The 22,605-nt window shown below is 43.1% G+C and overlaps 1 protein-coding gene across 28 annotated transcripts in view; it reads right to left on the bottom strand.

The window, feature by feature from the left end:
* Nucleotides 1–3,264: 3,264 nt before the first annotated feature.
* ATP8A2 (ATPase phospholipid transporting 8A2) overlaps nt 3,265–22,605 on the bottom strand; it is a 314,521-nt gene continuing 295,180 nt past the window's right edge. For all 28 annotated transcript variants that reach the window (XM_086881722.1, XM_086881730.1, XM_086881745.1 and 25 more), the window contains 2 exons: nt 16,968–17,059; nt 3,265–9,672 (listed from right to left, as the gene is read on the bottom strand). In XM_086881722.1, the coding sequence (XP_086737848.1) occupies nt 9,575–9,672; nt 16,968–17,059 (190 nt within the window). In that variant the 3' untranslated portion in view covers nt 3,265–9,574. The remainder of the gene's footprint in view (nt 9,673–16,967; nt 17,060–22,605) is intronic.

Below are 22,605 nucleotides of genomic sequence, written 5' to 3'. Positions count from 1 at the left end.
GGAAGAGCCTGAAAGCTGAGGTTAGCTCGGCCACAAACTTCCCAGAGCTTGCTGGTGCTGCAGATGCTGGCACCGGGGCAGCTCTGACTTGTTGCAGGACAAGACGAGGATGTCAGCGTGTTGTGCAGTCTCTGCTGTGATTCAATACCCAAATGGTAAATATTGGCTTATGCAGCTGCTAATTCCCTCAATATTTGCTTTTGAGAGACAGAATCCTATTGACTTCACACAATCAGACAGTCTATGCATGACTGTAAATATCTCATTATGGGGGAAAAAATGATTCTCAGTTTACATTGCTGCAAACCAAAAGCGACTGCTGTATATCTACTGTGCAGTCAGAATCAGGCTCTCAGTTTAAAAGCTGATGTGCCACCCTCACTGTGGATGGGCAAATACAGACAGGCATTCCACAGGATTTAGTTAGCAGCTATGAGAGCAGTAGGCAGCTCAAGCTCTGATACCTGGCACATCCAAAAGCTGGCACTAGGATCACACTGTGGCTTTTTATGGACTAAGACATGTATTAGGGAGCTCACAGGCAGCTCCTTCCACAGTGTGGAGAGAGGAAGGAGTGAGATGGACCAGCACAGCTACAAAACCAGCGCAATACACAAACCCAGCCCACAGTCCCTTTCTTCCAGGCCTTTTTTTCTGAGGGACTGGGGGGTGCTCCTGCTGCCTGTACTGGATACCAGCAAGTACCAGCAGCTCCACAGGATCAACAAAGCCGTCTTGGTTTACTGTGACAGCTGTGCTGGACATTTTTGATGAGGCTGTAGGTCAGTGCCTACAAGGAGACACCAGACAAGGTGGCTGTGAGAGCTGAGGCTCCCAGACTCACCACTGCAGGACTGAAGTACCAGCTTGCCCTGAAAGCTTCCTCACTTGAGGGCTGCTTTGTGTGACCCAGGAAGCTCAGTGGCCCCACCACTCTGACATGACACCCTCACAGGGGCAGCACCAAACACCAAGGGAAATACAGAAGGGAACCATCGACATCACCCCACTGTCCTTAGAGGGTCATGGCAGGAAAAATGCAACATGAGCTTCCTCATGGTGAACATCCTGGCTGGCCATGGCCACTGCAGCCAGGTCTCACCATTCCCTTGCCTGGGACACAGCCCCCTCCCCATCTGCCCTTGAGCTCCTTGCCCAGTGAGGACAGCCAAAAACCAGCAGCATCTTTCAGGGACTTTTAAAACCTCGTTTCTCTGCAGTCCTGTATTTCTTCTGAGGAGGAAACTCATTGCTCCTTCCAGGTTTCTGAGGACTTGCTGCACCCCAGATGCTGAGGAAACTCAAAGAGGCACGAGGTGCTGGAGGGAGGGCTGGTGACCGGGGACTGCCACAGCAGCACTCGCTAAAAGGGATTATGTTTCTGAAATCTTCTTGCTTAACATTCCTCAGCTGGACCTTTCTCAGTTACACTTTTATTTTTTAATGCTCCCATTTCAGACTTGAGCATTAATCTACAGGTTTAGGGACTTTGATTCTTCTTTGTTCTGGTATGAGGCACTGAAGACTGCCATCAACAGACTTAGCAGCTGCTCCGGCAAATATTTGGCTCTGGGACACGAGCACCAGGCTCTCTCACAGCCTTGCCTGTCAGACTGTTAGAGGGAAAGTCTCAGAGGTGATTAGTCAACTAATATATCTAATAAGGGGTTTAAGCAGCAATCCATTATTTTTAACAATTCTGAGAATTATTTCCCTTGTAGTGCGCAGTAAAAGAGACGACAGTGCAGGGAGCAGTGGGCTGAGCATCCAATTCTCCCACCACCAACTGAATAAGGCTTATTTAGGTTTATCATCAATTTTATTTTGGCATAATTGATTGCCCAGATGTGTGGGAAGCTTTTACAAACAGCTCAGTTCCTGCTGCTACATGCTTGCAGGCTGGGCTGCAGCTATGGAGGCCCAGAGAAGGAGCAGGCATTTATTGCAGCAAAACAGGGATACACAAGTTCATCACTCTCTTTTTATTTCCCTGCAAAGGAAAAGCGGACACCGGTCTGGCTTTTGGGATAAAAATGTTTTGAAATGGGCTCAAGCAATGAATTGTTAAGGGAAGAGGGGAGATTTGGCTTACAGCTTCTTTCTGTTCCATAATTGAAAAAAAAAAAAAAAATCCAGAAATAATTTGTTGTAAAAAAGTCTCTCTACGCTTTTAAAAACTGGTTCTGCTGGAAATCTATTAGGAAAAATTCTATTCCTCAAATTATGGCACCCTAAGGGGGAAAAGTTTTAGCCAAACTATTATATAAATATGCATTTTGCTCCTGATAAAATCTGTTTAATTCCAGCATCTATTAATATTTAGACAAAAGGATCTCTTTGTTAAAGCTCATACCCTTTCATTCTCTATAGGGATCTGTAGTGCATGCTCCCCATGGTCACCAAAAATCAAGGCCAACCTTTCCTGCAAACTTAACTTCAGCCGGAACTTGAGTCCCATTCCCGAGTCGCTGCCAAGTGTCCCTTGGTGTGTGTGGATGCAGCACTACTGAGACATGAGAGCCTTCGTGTGGTGCTTCCTACTGCTGCTCTTGCTTGAGGCCAGGGAGCTCCAGAGTCACTCCTCCAGCTCTGGCAACACGAGCGAGCTCGGCACCGTGGGCTGAGCACCACCAGCAGAGCCATGCGATGTTCCCGAGCGGGCAGGAACAGCCTGTCCTGCGCTCTGGAGGGAATCATCGTGCCTCACCTCACACCTCCCTGCACTGTCACACCGTGCTCCCCCCAGACTCAGCAGCCTGAAGGGCCAGTGTTAAAAAAGCCTCTTGCAAATTTAGCTGCAAGGAAGGAGGCAAGGGAGGGTTTTTAGGGCTTAACTTTCCCCTGCTGTGTCTATGTGACTTTATGGGGACAAAAGACTTCCAAGCTTTATTTTGGTAGAGATCGCTCTCACTTGGTGAGATCAAGTGCATTATTTGAAGAAGAATCTCTCCCTATCCAGCTTATATAAAAAGATAGTTTTCCCCCTGAAGACACTATTCAAATACCAGTACCTGCTGCCAGCTCATCACTACCAGTTCATATTTTGCCATTCTAGCCTTGCATTTGGGGCCTGATTTGAGACCTATTAAAGGAACTCAAGCCTTGTTCTAACGAGCAGGCCCTTAAAACACACCCAAAAGGCCGTGAAAAAATAAAAATAATCCGTTCACCAGCTTTGCAGGCTAAATCTCAAATGTATTTAACACTGAACTCTTGCTGCAAAGCTTGTGGGGGGATAAAACAAACAAGCCTCGGTCCACTGGATTGCTTTAATAAAAGGTTTATTGGAAATATTTTTGTGCAGACATACAACAGTCAACAATGCTGTTCAAAGCTACAAATTGTCTAAGTTTTCTGAACCTTCTAAAAATACAAGTAAATGACCTTCATTTGTATTCAGTCTGGGAGGGAAACAAACTCCACTGTAATGCAATGCTGTATTTAAACTACCAGAGGACATTAATAGGACCTGAAAATGGTAACACTTCTAGAGGAAAAAAACCCACACACCACTGCTGCTCTGCTGGGAGCCAATTAAACATCCCCCCACAGCATCACTCCTCTCTGCATATCCAGATTAAAACGTCTCCATCTGAAACAATATTTAAGCAATTCGAGTACAGATATGACAGACAAGTGGGCACATGACTTGGCTCACTGATGAAAAAGATGCTGTTAAAGACCCTGTCACTCAAGACGCTGAATATTTGACCTCCCAGTGCAATGGGCTGCACTTTGGGGGCAGAAAGAGGGACAGGGGGAGGTTTTCAAGTCAGACAACTCTTCCAGCACACACATGTACACAGTCCCAGAGGCTTGGCTGCCTCACTGCTTTATAACTGGAGCTCTTTATAAAAAAAAAATAAATAAAAAAAAGAGTTGAGCAACAACTTTGAGCAGCTTTCCAGTCTATGAACTCTTGACGGTAAGAACAGCAAGTACCCTCATTCCCTTTCTGAATCAACATATCAGCCAGAAGGGCAGGGGAGAGCATATGCACTGTCTGGTGAATTCCATGTTTTCTAAGAAACCCTGCAGATGTTTTGAAATTGATTAATTTATGCCAAGACAACATCTGGAACATCTTCGCAGGAAAACCACCCAGTAAGGTAGTTAGGATTTAAAACAATCATGTCTTTCTGTTAATGTTGGCTTTTTCCCTTGGCTTCATTGCTCCATAATTACAAGGGTGCTGACCTTCCAGCTATGCATAGTGACAGTTTGGCAATATATTAACACTTTTCTTCATCGTTAGACTTCTGAGTGATTGCCCAGAGCTGGGATTGCCCACACAGAATTTGTCATTTACCAACTTCTGTTTCTCTTTAGTAGCTACAAAGACGCTGAAGGAGAACGGACCTCTTGTGGCAGACTTCAGGAGAACTTATCTCACCTTCCTCATACATAAAGGAAGGCTTTGGATAAACACCAGTACTCAGCCACTTTACCCTCAGTTCACACCACAAATGAGCAGGCCAAGAATCCAAATGAAGCAACCCCTGAGCTTCATACACTAACCACAAAGAGATCCAGGTCCCCAGGTTAACATGCCCCTTGCACTGGCCTGAGGGACAAGAACCTGCCCAGGAGCAACACCTAGGCAGAAGTCCCACTAACTCTTCATGACGGACTGTCAGCCAGGACTGATATAATCATATATCAGCTAGGAAATAATTCCAGTGCTCAGTTCTGGTGAGTCCATGAGGCAAAGAGGAACCAGTAACCCATTTATCAATTTTCATAAACCAAGAAACAATTTAGCAATCTTCATAACCCAGGAAACAACCTGCTAGAGCCGAAGTATGCTAAGCAGAGGACACTTCTGGCAGGGACTCTTTCCAAGCCCAGGATTCAGCTTGGTACAAGAGAAACTCAGCTTCAGGAGGTAACCTCTGCTCCTTTCCCAGAGACACAGGAAGGAACCAAAGAAATCAGCTTTATCACAGCTCTTCATGGATGCCTGAATCCATGTGAGGAATCCCTCCCCTCACTAACCTCTAACAGCAGCAGTGGTCTTGGCCGATCTGTTTTGTTTCCCAGTCCCTTCACCTCTCCAGACAGCCCATCCAAAAGCACATTCCTGGCCAGATAAACTCAGTCAGGCTGTCTAGGTTTCCTGCAGGTCATTGAGAAGCGATCACCTTTGGGATTCACTTGTGTGGCCAAGCAGTGCAGGGCAGTTTCTGGTTTTCATTTGCCAACAAAGCTCAAAGCCTCCATTAATCTTACTGCTACATATGGAAAAGGTACCCATATGGATTTATTTTATTGACACCTATTGTACTGACCTATCCTGTGGCCTTCTCTGGACAAACAGCTCTGGTCACAGATGCTGAAATGTAGTGAAGCCTCTCTTGGGCCTCCATAGGATACTGGGCAGAGGTGAGTACAAGAATCCTTCCTGACAGGACAGAAGGGGTCCAACTGTCTGGAGCCTGAGGAACGTGCAGGGTCAGTGCCACGTTTTAGAAGCAGACTGCTACCCAGATACACCAGGTATAGCATAGACACAGCTCCTCTCCAACCTTTCAGGTATTTCATACCATCACCATTTCTTGTTAGACTCAACAGGACACGAAGAGCTCTCCTGCAACCTGACTGAAGTTTAAGGCATTGATACTGTGTGATGATTCAAAACTAGCCTCAGTGCTTAACACTAATGAGAAATCTGACAAACCCAAGGTGCTTCTCAGGGACAAGCACCCACTCAATTGCCTTGCTCTGTTTCAAACCTGAGCTGTGAGAAGTACACTCCTCAGAGCATTTAAAGATTAAATTAAGTCATTATTTATAAAACCAAGAGAGAATGTAAAGCGAGAATCACTTATCTTCACTGATGACTGGAGGTAATGTGAAAACAGAAGATTTAGTGAGTTAGCCCAAAAGGGCAAACTAAGCCTGCAGGACAGGGACAGTGCAAGGACTGCGCACCTCTTGGGCTCTTGGGTTGTCCATAGAGGGCCAAGTTGTACCCTGTGTGGCCACTGACCACGTCCCCACATTTCACATATTCACATAAATAAAGCTTTCTCTTCTTTATTTATGATTTTATTTTTATGACTGTCTCCCAGCAAACACACTCCAGTACATCCTGTAAAAAATAATGTAATCTTGGTAACAGAAGACTTCCCTGCAGCGTCTTCTAAGAGCTGCTGGCTGAGGCAGGGGAAGAGACTGCACAGTTTTGGCATGCACTAAGAGGTGTGTAGTCTAGTGAACTGCAGATTAGCGAGGCTTGACTGTTATCTTAATTTACAGCCCATATAGTTCATGTTAGCTCTACACACATTTTTAGATACATTAGCAGCTTAGTTTGTCCCAGATACTTTTATTGGTTGTTCGCCATTTCTCCCTGACAAATTATTACTGACTTCCCATTCTAGCTCCCTACAGCAAGACCTGAAGCCCTGTCAAGGAAGAGAAAATGTCAACAGACTTCTCAGCAGTGCTCAGAGCAGCTCAGGCTCCCGCTCGCCAGCTTTAAATTGCTACTAAGCAATCATTAAAGGAGAAGCAGCTTCTATGCAAGCTGCAATTATGATGTTAAAAAAAGCAGCAACTAGAGCCAAATCTAATGTGGGAAAATCACCACTTCCATCTGAACATCCAAACCCATCTCCCTCTGGTTAGTGCAGAGAGCGGCTCGGGAAGGCCTTTTCTGATGAACCCTCAGCAGCTCAGCCTGGACAGTCACGCAGAAATCCCCCATTCCTTCTGCTCCAATACCCTGTCTAGCTGATAATATTTTCACACAGCACTTTCAAAGGCTGCTGTTACTGCTCCGTGCATTTGCCCTAATGAACAAGGAATTCTGTTGATGCAGAGCAGCTGTCATCCTCCTTCTGCTAACACGGCACCCGAGTACACCTCACCATTGCTCATCAAGACAAGCAACTCCAACACCCAGTCTACGGCACATTAAATACATCAATTCCTGTAATGACTGCAAAGAACAAGAAGAATGCCAGGTCTTGACCTGGGTGGGTTCTACAGAATTAACTCAGCTAGAGATTAAGGCCATACAGTGATGATAAAGTCTGACCCACTAGCCCCAGTGTCACATACTGTATAGCCCTGTGACAAATCCCATGTGCAATTCCCATTGAGCTGACAACCAACACACGTACCACAGTCTAAGCCACCATTCACACTAGGGAGGGTTTTTGTTTGTGACACACACTGACCTCAATTTACAGGGAGGTCAAAATGATACAGCCCATAGTCTGCACTAATAAAATAAATCACATCAGATGACAGCTGCTCCTCCCCAGCACCTTTCATTATGTTCTGTAAAATTTTGTTGCCCTAAGTTAAGAACAGAAAAAACTCTGGGATCCCTTCTATTCTCTGCTTAATACATTTACTTGCCATTCTTCATTATCCAAAGGCTTTTAAAAGTTTTTCTTTCTGCAGCCTCATGAAAAGCCTCCGAATTGTTTACATGCCAGTGTTTGGCATGTAGCTTAGAGTACAAAGACTAAGCTGATCTCATTTTGCCTTGGTGGGAAGTTAATTTTCCTTGTGTTTTTACAAAAGGAAGAAACAATTAGCGGTTTTGAGGAGAGGCTTACACCACACATTTCCTAAACAGATTTGGTTTCTAAATGAAAGGAAGTGTTTAACAGGTTATATCAGCATTAAGATTTAAAAACTCCTGGGATCAGGTTTGCTCCCCCCTTATTTATTCTCTGCACTAGTATCTGTGCCTTTAAACAAAATTCCTCTCCCCGAAAATACATGCATCCACACTTGGCCCCTTGACGTTCATGCCTATGGCAAAATTATTTGCACATTTTCCTTACTGCATAATTGTCTCATTAGCACTGCAGAAAGAAGGTGATGACTTCTCCCTCTTTGTCATCAGCCTAATCCAAGACCAATCCTGACTGGCTCTGCAGGAGCAAAATTTGCCTTTTCTAAAATAGAAGGGAACTCCGAACCTCTGAGGTGGCACTGGAAATTGAATCACAGCACTTGAGTGCTGGCATTTACTCACAACCCTTAAGGAAGATTAAACCAGTAGGCCAGGCTGGAGCTTTCCTTTCCTTTGCTAAACATAAACATTCATATTCAAATTGCTTTCGGACATATTTAAATCAATAGAAAATTCTGGATGATGGTCAATAGGGCAAAAAACAACGCCAACTTTTCAAATACACAGATGTAGTATATACATTAACCACGAAGCCTGGCTTAAACGCAGCAGTATTTACTTTATACTGTTCAGAAACGTGTCTTGGCGACTAAAATTAATAGAACTTGTCTGGAGGACAGCATAAGCTTTCTAAGAGCTCTTTCAGCTTTAACTTATGCCCCAGTTTTTGCCCTTTTTTTTTTTTTTCCTTAAAATTCCAAATTTTAAATTAATTTTATGCAGCAGCATGTCCGTCCCACTGGCACAGCAAGGCCATGGAGCCAGCATTCCTTCCAGGGCTCATGGGTCTGAGTGTTTTGGGAAGCCTGTTGATGGATCATTTCTAGAAGAAGGACTGGTTTGGCTGAACAAACAAACAGCAGGTCTTCTCTTCAGAATGGCCAGCTCTGTGTGTGTCCATGTGTGTGCATGCACATGTGTAATCCCGTCCTGCCCCCCTCTGCAAATCTCCCTTACCTGGCCAGAGGAAGGCTTCTTTAGGGTTACACTATCAGCCTCCTATGCAGATGTACATCTTATCATGTACAACATATCTGACAAGATGATACCTTTAAATTAAAATTCTCACTGTTTTGTTCTACTGTTAAACTGGGAGTGGGGTGATGGAGGGAAGCCCCAGGCTGGATTTGAAGTGCACATCCAAATACATCATGAAGCATTATGAGGAGGCACCTAGTTGAGTTCATCTTTGTGTACAATGCCATGCACTCAAGACAGCTGCCCTGCCAAGCTCTGACTTCCACATCCTGGCTGTGTGAGTAAGCAATTAGTTGGGTTCCAGAAAGCTAAGATAGAACCCTAATAAATCTTGAAGGGAAAGAAATATTCTAAGTAATTTATTGCTATCTTGTCTTATTCTGTCACAAGAAGGCAAATAAGCATTTTTAGCTACAAACTGTGTTGCAATCAAAAATTTCACGCCAAATGGTCTGTTGAAAATTTCAGCCAGATTAGTAAACAGTGAATACAAGAAGGAGTAAAGTCTGCATGCAGTTGTGTGCACTTGGTCTGTGTGTAACAAAACAGGAAATCTCAGCACCCCTTCCAATTAAGCAAAGGCTGACTTCTCATAGAACATAAATTGTCTACTTTTCCCCCAGAACAACCTTATGCCGATGTTTTAAATAGTGGTAAAACATTGTTTTTAATTTCACACCTCACATAGCACAGTCAAATGCTTCATAACAACATAAACAAAACTTTAGGCAGAGAGCTTTGCGACTGAGTCAAACAATGATTTTCCCCCACAAAATGCACCCAAGGTTTGCAGGGAGAATACAGAAACTTGTTGGCTAAGGCCACAGAAATGAGTTCTCTGGTGTTCTGGCTGCTGCTGCCAAACCTAGTCAAGAATGTGTTAACAGTGGATGCATTGATCCAAATCCCATTATTCCCACCACCCGTCAAGCAAAGAATAATTTATTCTATTTCTGTTCTCCTTTTGGTTGTATCGTAGGATCGAACAACTTGCGACTGGGAAACAACACCGTGTTCTTCTTGAGAGAATGCATACCCATCTGAAAAAGCAAAGGAAGAAAAAAGAAATCAGTCACTGGAGTTGAGCTCAAAAGCACAGACGACTTTTAGGAACAGTTTCAGGCATCACTGAAGTTATGTAATTGAGACTGCAACCATCTCAATTTCTGTGCTGTGCTTCTGACGCTCAGAGCTGCGCACTGCATTGCCCATGTGGCACAGAAAAGGTGTCTGCTGCCAGCTCTGTCCCTCTGTTCCCTCCCCAGGCCAGGTCAGTGCACACAGTCACCAATGCCCTCTGAGTTAACCTAATAAGCTACAGATTGATTTGAACACACTCCCATAGTACTCCCATAGTGGCAGAGCTTCTCTAAAGACTTGACAGAGAAGTAGAGATTTGCATTTTGGCTTGACTCCTCTGTAGTCTGCTTGATACCAGCAGTTTTTCTGGAGAAAAGTGGGAATGTCTAGCTCACAACCAGATTTTTCTCACATCTTCCCCTTAACTCCTCTGAGGATTTTTTAACAAATTTTCAAGTGGCATCTGACAAATGACGCTGTGAAACTCTTGATTCTCTCGGCCAGTCACTTATATTTTGCACAGAGCAAACACACGTTCTGGAGGTGTCTATTTTGTTAATCCTGCTAGCTAGCACAATCCTGGGGTTTCCCTAGAAACTGCTCAGATGAAAATACCCACTTGTCTGATTTTTTTTAAAGTACTGTGGACAGGCAAGTGACACTTCTGATAGCATCTGCAGAGCACCACAATGCTGGTAAAACAGTCACAAAAAGCTAATGGGGCAACATGCTGCAACAGACTTGCAGATGTGGCCCCACAGAAAATTCTGAATGGAAGACTATGGAAAAGGACAGGAGATTTCTTGACACCCCGAGTCACAAGCATAACAGGAAAGTCTTTGCCAGTAAGTGGAGGGGATTCAAACAGAAATACAATCACATTGTTCCAGTCACATCTCCCTTGCGGAAGTGATTGCAGGACAGCAGGAACCTTGATTTGATTACGTGACCAATCATCCCAGCATCCCATTTTATTTTCCCTGAGTGATTCTATGCCAATATATATACTGCTACAGAAGCACAGCTTTTCCTGCCTGTTGCTGAAGGTTCACAGAATACATTCATAAAGTGCAAACAGTCTTTTGGAAAAAAAGCATGTCCATACTGGATCATTGCAAAGGAAGTATGATGTACAAAACAGGCTTTCATTTTAAAAGGGGTAGATTCACACTTAAACAAACACCTCCAGTTTGTTCCATGTGAAGGGCCAGCATCCTGTTAGTTTTTTTGGCTAAATTCTCCATGGATAAGTCAACTTGGTCGAAGACCACAAGCTTAAGCCCTAGAAGACTGAAGCCCATGTCCCATTACACAACTTGCATCGAGGTGGCTCTGCCATATTTACTTATCCATGAGATTATCCAGTGTAGTGGAGTCTTCAACTGCCATAACTACTGCAAACCCAGCACTGACCACACAGGTCAGTCCTGGGTTCATCTTCCCATGACTTGCTTATTCCCAGGGCTAGCACAGGCCTGCAGACAGCCAGGCAGCCCAATCACTCTGCAACGCCAGTGCAAAATTCAGCCAAAGGAACCTGTTCACCTCCCTCACACCAATAGGAAACACCTTAATGCAGCAAAAAATTTCAGGCTAAGATGATCTGTGGTTTAGAATACCAGGGGTATCCTTACATCTTCACGTCCTTCATCCATCCTGGACTACCAGCAACAAGGGTTTTGTGCATATGTCATGGGAAAGGCTGTGACCCCGAAGTTTCTCAGCTGAAGCTCAACATTTGGCAGTTCATTTAAGACTTTTCCTGCAGCTCTCTATACAGGAAGATGAGTTCATATTACATTTTTCTATTCACATTACAATTAAAATTGAACTTCAAGCTGTTTAGGCAGCTGACTGTGCCTTGTGGAATCAAAATGCTGCGAATGCTCGAGTCCCATCTGCACTCCCCAAGCAGCTCTACATTTCCACTGTTTCCAGACCCCATCCACAAACAATGGAAGTTTCCATCTGTCAGTTACTAGGGAACTTTCCAGAAGTTTGAACTTTTCCCCCAGCTCCAGTTTTAAAACCACACCTATGAGCCTGCCTTGGGAACAAGGCCCTCATTGATCAGCTGTCCTGCAGCAGCCCAAGGAAGGAGCACATTTCTTTGGAGCCTTCTGGGCACAACTCACCTAACCCTCACAGAGGAAGGACATTTATAGTCTGAGACTTTTTATTAATGGAGGAAAGGGGCACTTGTGAATATCTGTCAGTGTGGCTTGTTAAGAAGAGATTCACATTCTCATCAAATCTAAAGTTTCACTGGTACCAGGTTTATCAGGCAATCTACTGAATTTTAAAAGCATCCTGTTGGGTTTTCTTAAAGCTTTGATATTCTATGAGTAGATCCAAATCTACTCTCCCATTAGGTCTCTAATTTAATGCACTCTTTTTCTGTTCACTGCAATGGCTGTTCTGGTCTGTGCAAGGCTGGGCTACAGCAGCCACCTCGATGTGTGTGCCTTGAACACAGACAGCAACGCTGGGCAAACTCAGCAGCGCTCTCATGGACAACAGCTTCCAGAAGGGGCAGAAAGGGTCCAGAGGGCTCTTTTTATTCCAGAATAACTGCTCATGGAAGAGAGAAGAAAACATACAGTTTTAGTCACTTCAGGGATTTATTTTAGAGTCCTTCCACTCCTTGCAGTCTCCTCTGATACACCCAAATTGTCTGTCCCAGGATTTGTTTAGGCCAGCCAGCAAGACTGCAGTTGCCACTGGCAGCCCATCAGAACCCTCATCTGCTGCAGCATTTCACTAGTTCATACTGCAGTGGTATTATGGTTTAGTACAGTGCAAAGTATAAAATGCATCTTTTTGTTTGCCTTTGGAGAAAAATGCCCAGATTCAAATCCACTAAAATTTCTAGGGAGTTGGGGAGATGTGAGGGACTTTTTTTTTTTAAATGTGTTTTAGGAAATATCACTTCTTAGATAGCAAAACTCTCTCTGACATAATGAAAATCAATATTGTGGTATCACTTGACCAGCCAAATTCTGTCTCAGGCAAAACACTTGGTTCTGCAGAGTTTTTAAGGAGATTTGCTGTGATGTCACAGTTCACATTTACCAGTTTAAAAGTGAATGCTAACTCAGCTTTGACTTCTCCAGCAACCATCTTCTATTTAACCTGGAAAAGGGAAAGCTGCCTAAAATCTTGAACAGTTTGACTAATGCTTACAGAAATAATTAATTTGTTTTCTGATAAACCATGCTTGTGTTTTCTTAAGGACGCAAGAGGAATTCCTGACAAATGATCCCATGTCTTTATTCTCAGATACCAATTACTGGTATTTGCAAGTAGAAAACACTCAGATGCCACAGCATCAAATTCTAAACCAATCATTCCTATTTCTTTTTCCTAAATTGATGCTAAAAGATTGCAACTGCACTTAACAGTTAACAAATATGTAGCTTAGAAAAAAGCAGAATAAATACAGAATATATATTATATTTCAAACACATGCAAGATAAGAGGAAAAAGAGTTTAAAAAGCATCCCAAGTAGCTCCCCTGTTGTTTTTTTAATAAAAATGCACTAGCAGAAAAGTGAAAGGTAGAAGGTGTCTGCTAGTGGAGAATAAATGGTGAGATTAGAGCCCTCAGCATGAACACATTATTATTATTTATTATTTGTCAGCCCCCATACTGTGAAACGAACCTCAGATGACAGGTGCTTTTTCTCCACTGATTAATAAGGTGCAAACCATATGCTCTGCATTCAGATTTACTCTATGAAATCACCATATTCTGTCAAAGGAAGAGGGATTTTCTTTGCTAGCACAGGAGGCCTGGGCCAAGGGCAGTAATCCTCACTCAGGCATGGCTATCGGTGTTTCAGGCGGAGTTCTGCCAAAGCTGTGCTTAACCAGAGCAGGACTCAGCTCCATTTTTAAAGAGCATAGTGAGACAAATGATAACTGAACACCAGCAGGGGCATTACAGGAGGGAAACCACTCTAGAGGGATGCTGTGGAACTTTCCTAAGAGATGGAGGGTACCCCTCCCGTGCTCTGGGGGCACAGGAGACACAGGTCAGTCATGCAGGAGGAAAGAGGAGGTCAACCCATCTTTTACATCCAGAGTTTGTCTGAAGGATGTGCTACCCTCACAAAGTCACAGCAATAAAAAAGGCAGGAATCTGGATGGAGACCTGGAGAAAACCTCACTGCCAGCAAACCCTCTGAGGGGGAGTTTTTGGACATCATTATTGCTCCTTCCCTCAAGGGAGAGCCACAAAGCAAGCTGAAGGGAAGGGTCCAAAGACACATCTGAGAGGAGCCTGGTACCATCTCCTGCTCATTCTTAAGAGGTCTCACAAAGCAGATGGCAACAGGGAATGACCAATTTCACCAGGCACCTTCACCAGAAAGTGAACACAGCCTGGGGAGCAGTGTTGGCAGCACTGCCTACAAGATTGCACTGCGCTGGTTTTATATTAGCACCTGGGCTTGACAACCATATGCAACTCTTCCACTAAAGTCTCCTGACAATGCCATCCAAACAGGAGCATCACACTTCCATTTCTTTTTGTGTGTGTGTTTTTTGTTTTTTTTTTAAGTTTTCATAAACTTCCCAGAAGTTATACTGGTAGAAAGGAACCACGTGATCTTTGACAGTACAGCCAGAGACAGATTTCTTTCATGCTTCTGACAGCTCTACACAACTCAGGAACACAAAAACGAAGAGCAAGAAAAACAGCTGTGAATATTTTACTTTAAGGACGTACCTTTCTAAATGGGCAGGGGCTACTCTCCAAGGCAGCCACTCTGAGCCAGCTTCTTTAATGAGAGGAGGTGCTTGAGAGACTAATCCTGGCTGGCACTGCCATGGCACTGGAAGTGTGGCTCTGTTGCCCACTTTGGGGGCCGGATCCGCAAGAGCCTGGTGCTATATGGGAGCACCCCAGCCATTACATCATGCCTTGTGCTGTGCTAATGCTTTTGGAGAAGGGCTGGCTCACCAACAGAGAGCTAAGGAAACACAGAGTGATCTTCTACCTCAGGGCTGTGTAGTCTCACCCTCAGTCAGCTCTTTCCTCCCACCATTCACCACCAGTAGTAGCCCAGAAACTCCCTGTGAGATTTTTCTCCTTTCCATGTAACTAGAAACAAAGCTGTTTGGGCATTGCTTCCTCCCAAAACATTGGAAATGGCTGCTGTCAAAAATAAAGTAATTTCCAACCCAGTACTTTACAATCTGTGCTAGGAAATTTAATCCCATTTTCATTCCTTGTTTGGATCAAGGCAATTCATTTGCTTAAGCTTTTGTCAGCTGTAACTAAGCAAACCATTTTCCTGCTTTATATGTAAGCAACAGATTCTGAGTTGAAATCACAAAAGTAATTTTTGGTTTTCACAGCCTGGGAATTTAGGGCCTGGTGAAAACATATGAACAGTTCAAGACTTCAAACAGAGTACTTGTAGTGTGATTTAAGATACCAGCCTGGCATGTCAAGGCTACTGCCCTATTCATCAACTCTTTGCCTTGAAGATCGCTAGCATTTAGTAAACAGTTGTACAATTTCGGCTTGTGAAAACAGCACATATGTTCCCTGGATTTCATGTGGCCTTGTACATATAGCAGCTATGCAACACTGGAAATTAATACTTGACAAGAGATGACAGAAGTCATGGATACATCACAAAATCATCTTTCAATCCTAACAGCTTCACAGTCAAAATTTATGTTCACGTGAAAAACAGATTGCTGATTGTAGCCTGTCCTGATTGGCCTGACTCATTTAGCACTTAATCGTTTGCATTTATAGGGAAGCTGGTTATCCAAATTAGGGTTTATTTTGATCTCATTTTTCTTTCCCAACAGCTGTTCATCTACTAACAACCTGATGATGTGTTCTTTGAGACTAAAAGCACATATGAAGTCTGACTAGTTACCTCTGGTGCATCTCCTTTCTGCACTGCTTCACAGGTTTCACAGACTGTGGTAAGTCTCCACAGCAGACTATTTAGACAGCCATTTATTTGTGCATTTTATGGATTTCTTCTGCCAATCATTGCTTTTGGAATCTCCTCAAAGAGTGTGTTTGCATGCCCAAAGCCACGTTGCTATCAGCATCTCTGGCTCCTTTATACAAAGGAGTAAATCCTTGTAGAAATATGGTCCACAGGGCTGCTCTGCTCACTGTCCTCTCTTCGCAGATGTAATGGGATTGATTGCTGAAGACCCTACACCCCTTGACAGTGGATAGCCACCTTCCAAAGGCTCTGTCAAGGACAAAGACTATCAGATCCATCACTGTCCCACCCCTTCTAGTCAAATTTTCCATGGAAAATAAGAATACCTCAGGTATTATCTCAGCCCTGCCTCCATGACCTGAGCCATAACAATTCTGCTACAGAAGGAGACACAGCCAGCAATGAAATTTGACTCCTCTGTGATTCTTAAGCAGTCAGGGGTGTCACTTCCTTCTGCAATGGCAATACAAACCCCAAATCTGCCCCTTGCTCTGTGTGCAGCAGTACAACGCCAGTACAACACCAGTTTCATCACAGGAGAGGCTGCATTTTCTCACTAGAAAGGGCTCCCTGGTCCCTCAGGACAGCATGGTCCTTCAGTGCATCTGGCTTACAGAGCTGCTAGAGATAATTTTAAATACTGTGGAAGCCTTTAAAACACTGACAAAAACCTGTCAGGTCCAGCAGACACAGGAAGATGAATAAATGGATGACTTCTACATCAGCAAGAAATGCCATTTGAAGCAGCAGTAGTAGTCACTTGTGACGTTGCTTCTCTTCCCCCAGAAGTGGACCAAGAGGGACAGGAGAGAAGCAGCTCTGCAGGCCACGGCTTTCCTCACCAGCAACACACAGAAACCTACTGGCATCCCTGAAACATCACTGTATTCTCAGCTAACCACAGCTAATATGACATTTCATACATAAATAATTTCTGTTAAAGCTAGGCTCTATCACAATGTTTGTTTCATGCAGAGTTTTTGATTTTTAGACTGTTCTTAAGACTATCAGAATTCTACCTTTAGAGAACCTGCATACTGGGGTTTTATCATTTGGGCCTGTTGATTGGATCCTAGGGAATTAACCACATTTGAGCTCCCCTTGCCTAGGGCCAGATACGCTAATTCCACTTCCAAATGTACGTGTCTTGCTTGGCAGCTCAGCCTCGGCGCTAGATTATCTCTACCTACAATTTAATTAAAAAATAATCACCCTGCGCTCCCCTCACGCGGGGCTGGCGCTGTGAAACACACACGGGGCCATGAGCCGCTACTTACGTGATACACTTTGCTGGACAGAATGAGCACGGAAAAGGCTCGGAGGAGTTTTCCTGCCCAGCCTTTTTAACAAATGGTCACGTTCGTTCACGCTAAGGGAGACAGAAAGAGAGAAAACACACAGTGAGTAACCAGATAATTTTCAAGTAAAAGGCAACTGTGTTTAAAGTACTTGGCAGCTTTGACTTTGTCAGTACTAAAGGTGGCTATAGCATGAAGAAGAATTTTTTTTCTTTACACTGCACATTGAGAGAACTCCTGCTTTCTAAGGACACTTTGTATAAGTCTACTTTTGGTTAATTCATTCCTAATGTCACCATCATTGTGATTTCTGAATGCCTCATGCCTCTAAATTATTACAAACCATATCAGAAGTCTGACATGGGGTGATATGGAACATTAAGAAGATTTCTGTTTAAAATTATGCACATGAACCACAGCATCCACAAAGTGCCTTAGAGAGAAGGAGCAAAGCACTGTAGCTTAGCACAAGGTAGAAGGCATCTATCACACCTGCACAGTGGCCTGAAGCAGCCAAAGATTGGACCCATCGTTAATTCTGCCTTCTAAAGAACTCTCCCATTTTAACCTCCCATATGGAAAGAAAACTTTCTATCCTATTTCTTTTATTAGAAACCTCCTTGGTTTACACAGTTCTTGTCAGAGGCATGAAAAAATTCCTGTTGAATTTACAAAAAGTGAAAATACAAACTTAGGGTGAAAAACACAGTACACTTACAACAGGTTTAACGTACCTACAAGAATGATTAGAGCTGCTCTCCACTTCGATTTTTATAAAAACCACAATACTCATTTCATCAAGAACTTTATGCCCAGAGTTAAAAAATTGTGACTGGCCTTAAAAAGCACTTAATTATGTACATGGGTCCCACTAAGTTCAATGGGGTTTTAAAATAACGTAGGCCTTCAAATCTCATTGCATTGGAACTTCAAATAACTTAAATATCAGATTATTTTCAGAAAGGTATTAGAGTCTACTTTAGTTCAAAGTTCTCCACAACTGGTCGGTTTTTTCCATCTCACCCTTATTCCTAACACTGAGATAGAGCTAGTGCATAGAAGGGATCTGTTTGCTGGTACAGCTCCTTGCAATGCCTTTATCCCACTTGCCCCATATTTACACTCTGTCTCCATTTTCACAGTCTGCTTTTTCTTTCACATCTTTATTCACAAAGAGCAATTCCACTGATTATGCTGTAAACATGGATACACACCTGAATGCCAGTGCTGGTATCTCTCTTGGGTTAGATTACAAATTCACATGCACTGGGTGTATGAAATGGAAATCCCAGCAAGCACAGCTGCTGCTGTCGACATGCTAACAACAGTTTAAAACAAACAACTCCCTTTCACTAAAGCAGTTTGCTAGCTTCAATCAGGAAAGTAACTCAAGAATCTCTGAGATGCCTGTAATATGTAATCCAGCCATGCAGGCTTATATTCCACTTAATAGTCCATTAGGGTAATAGCCTGGCTCACAGTCCTCTGTTCAGTGCATAATGAGGTGTCCACAAAAGAAAGGGTGGAATCCTTCTCTTTTTCCTTGTGATCTCCAAGTTCACACATCTAAAGGAGAAGCTTGTAAAACCTATGGACTCCTCCTCAAAATCTTTACAAACTCTCAGCATTTTCAGACACTTGGTCTCTTTCCCCTCCTTCTCCTGGCACCACAGAATCATACCTGCAATGTGTATGGCAGCTTGGTTTCCCTGCCTGCAGTCAGTAGTATTCCCTCAACATAAAACAGAAGTGGATAATAAACTTTTGAAACAGAAGTATTGATTCCAACTGAGTTTGTCAAACTCTAACAACTCTTGGCTCATGAGACCTGCATGTGTTCAAAGAAGAAAGGATCACAGGTTTCCATTAAAACCAGGGTTACAGCATGAAAGCTTCTAAAAATCTTGGAGGACCCAACTTCTTAAAAAAACCAAGACCAGTTGCTGGCTGTAAGAAAATCAAGTAAATACAGAAAGAAGCTTCTACCTGCTCCAAGCAGGCAGCATGATGGAAAACATACTACAAAGAATCACTAGGTAAGGGTGATGCAACAGAAGGCACAAAGCAAGACATGAGAGTTCTCTAACCTTTAACCTTTTCCTTGCTTAGGAAGTTGACAGCCTGCAGAACCAGCCACTACCAGCGCATGTGCAAACCAGTGATGCTGTACAACCTCCTGCTGATGCAGAAGAGTGCTGGGTAACTTGTTTGTTTAGTGAAACACTGTCTGAACACACTGCTGTCCTGTGAATGACAGAAGTGACTTGTTCATGTTCTGCAGGTAAAGCACATATAGAAAGAGTCCTTCCTATCTCAGTAGGAGGGTGATTTAAAAAAAGGAATCTTAAACCAATCAAAAATACTTGTTGTAGGGGACAAATAAGCAATGTTTGCCACAAAATTCTTACACTGAGAATGGAATAAACCACAGAAGAAAAATGCACAGGGGAAAATTCTTTGTCTGCTTGTCTACCATGCAGCAATAGAAGAAGTGCAGACCAATAATGCTTAGCTCCTCAGGCTTCTGCATTCAGTGTGTGGAGGAAAGAGTGCTGTCAAGGGACCTCTGAGCAGGAGTGACACACTGCAGCTCTATGAATGCCGAAGCTATGCTATCTTTAATATTGCTAACTATAATCAATAAGTTCAAAACTAAAGTCACATCTGATTTTCCCATTTGGGAAATTACACTGGATTATATCTATGCAGAGAAAGAAAAACTCACAGTAGAATTAGAGCACTTGTAGTTTGAGCTATGACTAAATAGACTGCAAGTCAAGATCAGTCAAGTACTATGTAATAAACCTTTAATACACAGAAGGTAATGCAACACAGTTCTTCTGAATTGCATGGGTATTTGATTTACCAACAGATATTAGATCTCCCAGCACAAACCCTGAAAGGAAAGTGAAGTGGCTTTCTTAACTATTACCTGTTTGCACTCATACCAAGTTCCTGCTTTCAGAAAAGGTTTCTGCCTGCTGCTAACAGGTAACAAAGTGAAGACTTCTCAGTCTGCCTCACACTTTGATGCAAAAGTAATGACAACTCTGGACTCACAGGCAACAGGTTAGGCCTTGCTTACAGAAATATTGCTTGTAACTCAATCCCAAGCATTAGCCATGATTTTCAGATTTAATTCTGCTTTCCACTGACTGAACCAGGGCTAAACACTCCCATGGGGTCTAAGGATGGCATCTTCAGATTCACTGAGGCAAAAGGATTAGGGATCATGAAATCCCACTCTGAATACTGGACAGTTGTGTTCATATTCAGGAACTCAAAAATCTTGTCAGAATGGAAGAAATCACAAACCCAGACATTCTTATGGAAGTCAGTGACATGGAAAGGGAAAAGTGAAATATGCTTTAGCTGGTTAGTCAGTGACCTCTGAGGGGGTAAGGGAGAGGCACCATCTATCTGTAATGATACAAAGGACACAGACAAAATGCTTTGAACTAAAATACTTGACTAAAACAAGAACTATTAAAAGATCCCGATTCCGAGGGCTTCTATGAAAAGAAAAAAAAGGGATTTAAAAAATCATTAGTCAAGTCAGCTAAAATCAAATTTAGTTGCTATCAATAATGCAGAATACCTGAGGCCAGGAATACCTTTGTGATGACTTCATAAGAGGGTCAAGATGACTTCTGCCTGCCTGGAAATTTGTGCTAGCAACATCACACAAATTCATTAAGCGAATGACAAATCAAAAGGTAAACTAAAGGCATGTTATTTCATAACAATGTGCTCAATTCCATGAATACAATGACTCTTCCATCTTCCTATCTGAATTGCTCTAAGGTGTCAATGGAGACCTTCATTTTATTTTTGTATTCTCTTCTTCTCATCCCTCACAAAAGCAAACAGCCCTTAAATCTAGGCAACAAACATCTGGCTTTACACATTCAAATGAGGTGCATCAAAACAAACAGAATAATTCAAAGCTGACCACAAGGTCCTGCTGTCTCATTTGCTCAAGTAATTAAAAAAAGATGAGCTTCACCACCAATTAATCTACTGAGCACTAATTAGCGTTAATGAGGATTTGTGGTATTTGGTATAGCTTGACCCACAATGTTCTCCTGAGTCCACTAATTGACTGGTGGCAAAAGCAGGGATCACAAAGACCGGAAGGTTAAAGTGGATGCAGGTGTTTCTTACAATTGGATCTTCCCTGAGAAAACACACACATATCCCAGCTTAAAAAAAAAAGGAAAATAAAAATTCAGAGCCCTCCTTCTCTTACAAAAGCTGAATTCTTGTTTGTGTTTTGTTAACTACTTTCCAGAGGAGATACACAGCTGAAGCACGCCAAATAGGCAAATACACTAAGTTGCCACTGGTTTTAACTCACTGCCCTTCTAGGTTATGAAGAATTCAGTCAGATACAGATATTTGAAATTGTTTGGTTTGTTTCTGTATTCCCCTTTCCAGAAGGAAGAACTGAGGTGCCTAGTGAAGCCTCCCCAGGACAGCTAGAGATGACACAACTAAAGCACTCAAGCACACTTCCCAGCTGCTACCCCCATGTCAAAAATGTGCCAGGAGCTCATGGCAGAAGCTTGGCTCTCCAGTGCAAGGTATTCCGTGTCCATGGGTAAGCCCAGAGGACAAGAAAGCTGCAGCTGTTTTCCCTATCATCATATGAACACCTACAAAGCCCTCACCACACTGCCTGCAGGTGTAGCACCACTGGTTCTTCTACTCTACAGTGGTGCTGCAGCAGGCAGCCATGGGGAAACCATTGTACAGCTTGGTTTAAACCAGAAAATCCACCAAGGCTTAGGCTGAAGTTCTGCCCTCAACTCCACAGCCTCCCTCCTACCCATACATCTTTTCAAAAGAACCAGCAGGTAAATCCTTGTTCAGTCTCTGCTTCCACTGCCACATACTCTGCTAAAGACAGCCTGAGAAACTCTGGCTGGCCTGCATTATTCTCCTGTTGGAGGAAACATCTTGCAACGTGTCGCCCTCACACTGCAACAGCAGGGACAGGAAAGAGTGAGGGAGGGGAGGAGAAGTTTTTGCAAAATATCCCATGTGGCTAAACACAAGGTAAAAGACCAGGAATTTTCTGCTTTGTCATCTTTCCCTGTGTACAAAATTTTGAGGGGAAAAGAGGATACTCTTCTCTATATTTTTATATTTTAGAATTAAAATATAATAATTGATCTCTTCCAATCATTTCAAACAGTAACTTACACAAAAGTTTGCCGTTTCTTGCTGACATGCTTCTGTCATTGAAAATCACATCAACATAAAATAAAAAGAGCAAGAAGAAAGGTCTGAAGCAGACCTCTCCAGCTTTGATCAGTCCTAATCACCAAATCCTTTACAAGCAGACTGTTGATTTTCATTTCAGTCTCTTGGCTCTCAAACTCCCTGATGTGTGTTCTGAAGAAGAATCAGAGGTTCAAGCACAATGGCTCCTCCCCAAGTATCACCTGGCAAAGAGGGCTTGCAGATCCCTCTCTGGCTGCTAGGACATAGCAGGTACTCCTGAGGATTTATTCCATCTCTCACCATTCATGCAACATAACACTGCTTAAAGGCTTACAGCATCGATCACAGTCCTGGCAGACAAAGAGCAAGAACCATACATCAGGCAGAGGCT

The sequence above is a fragment of the Cyanistes caeruleus genome, chromosome 3, assembly GCF_971803275.1.
Source record: "Cyanistes caeruleus chromosome 3, bCyaCae1.hap1.1, whole genome shotgun sequence".
In the NCBI taxonomy this organism is placed as follows: domain Eukaryota; kingdom Metazoa; phylum Chordata; class Aves; order Passeriformes; family Paridae; genus Cyanistes; species Cyanistes caeruleus.
Note: the sequence above shows the minus strand (reverse complement) of the source record. Positions and strands in the feature narration are given on the sequence as shown.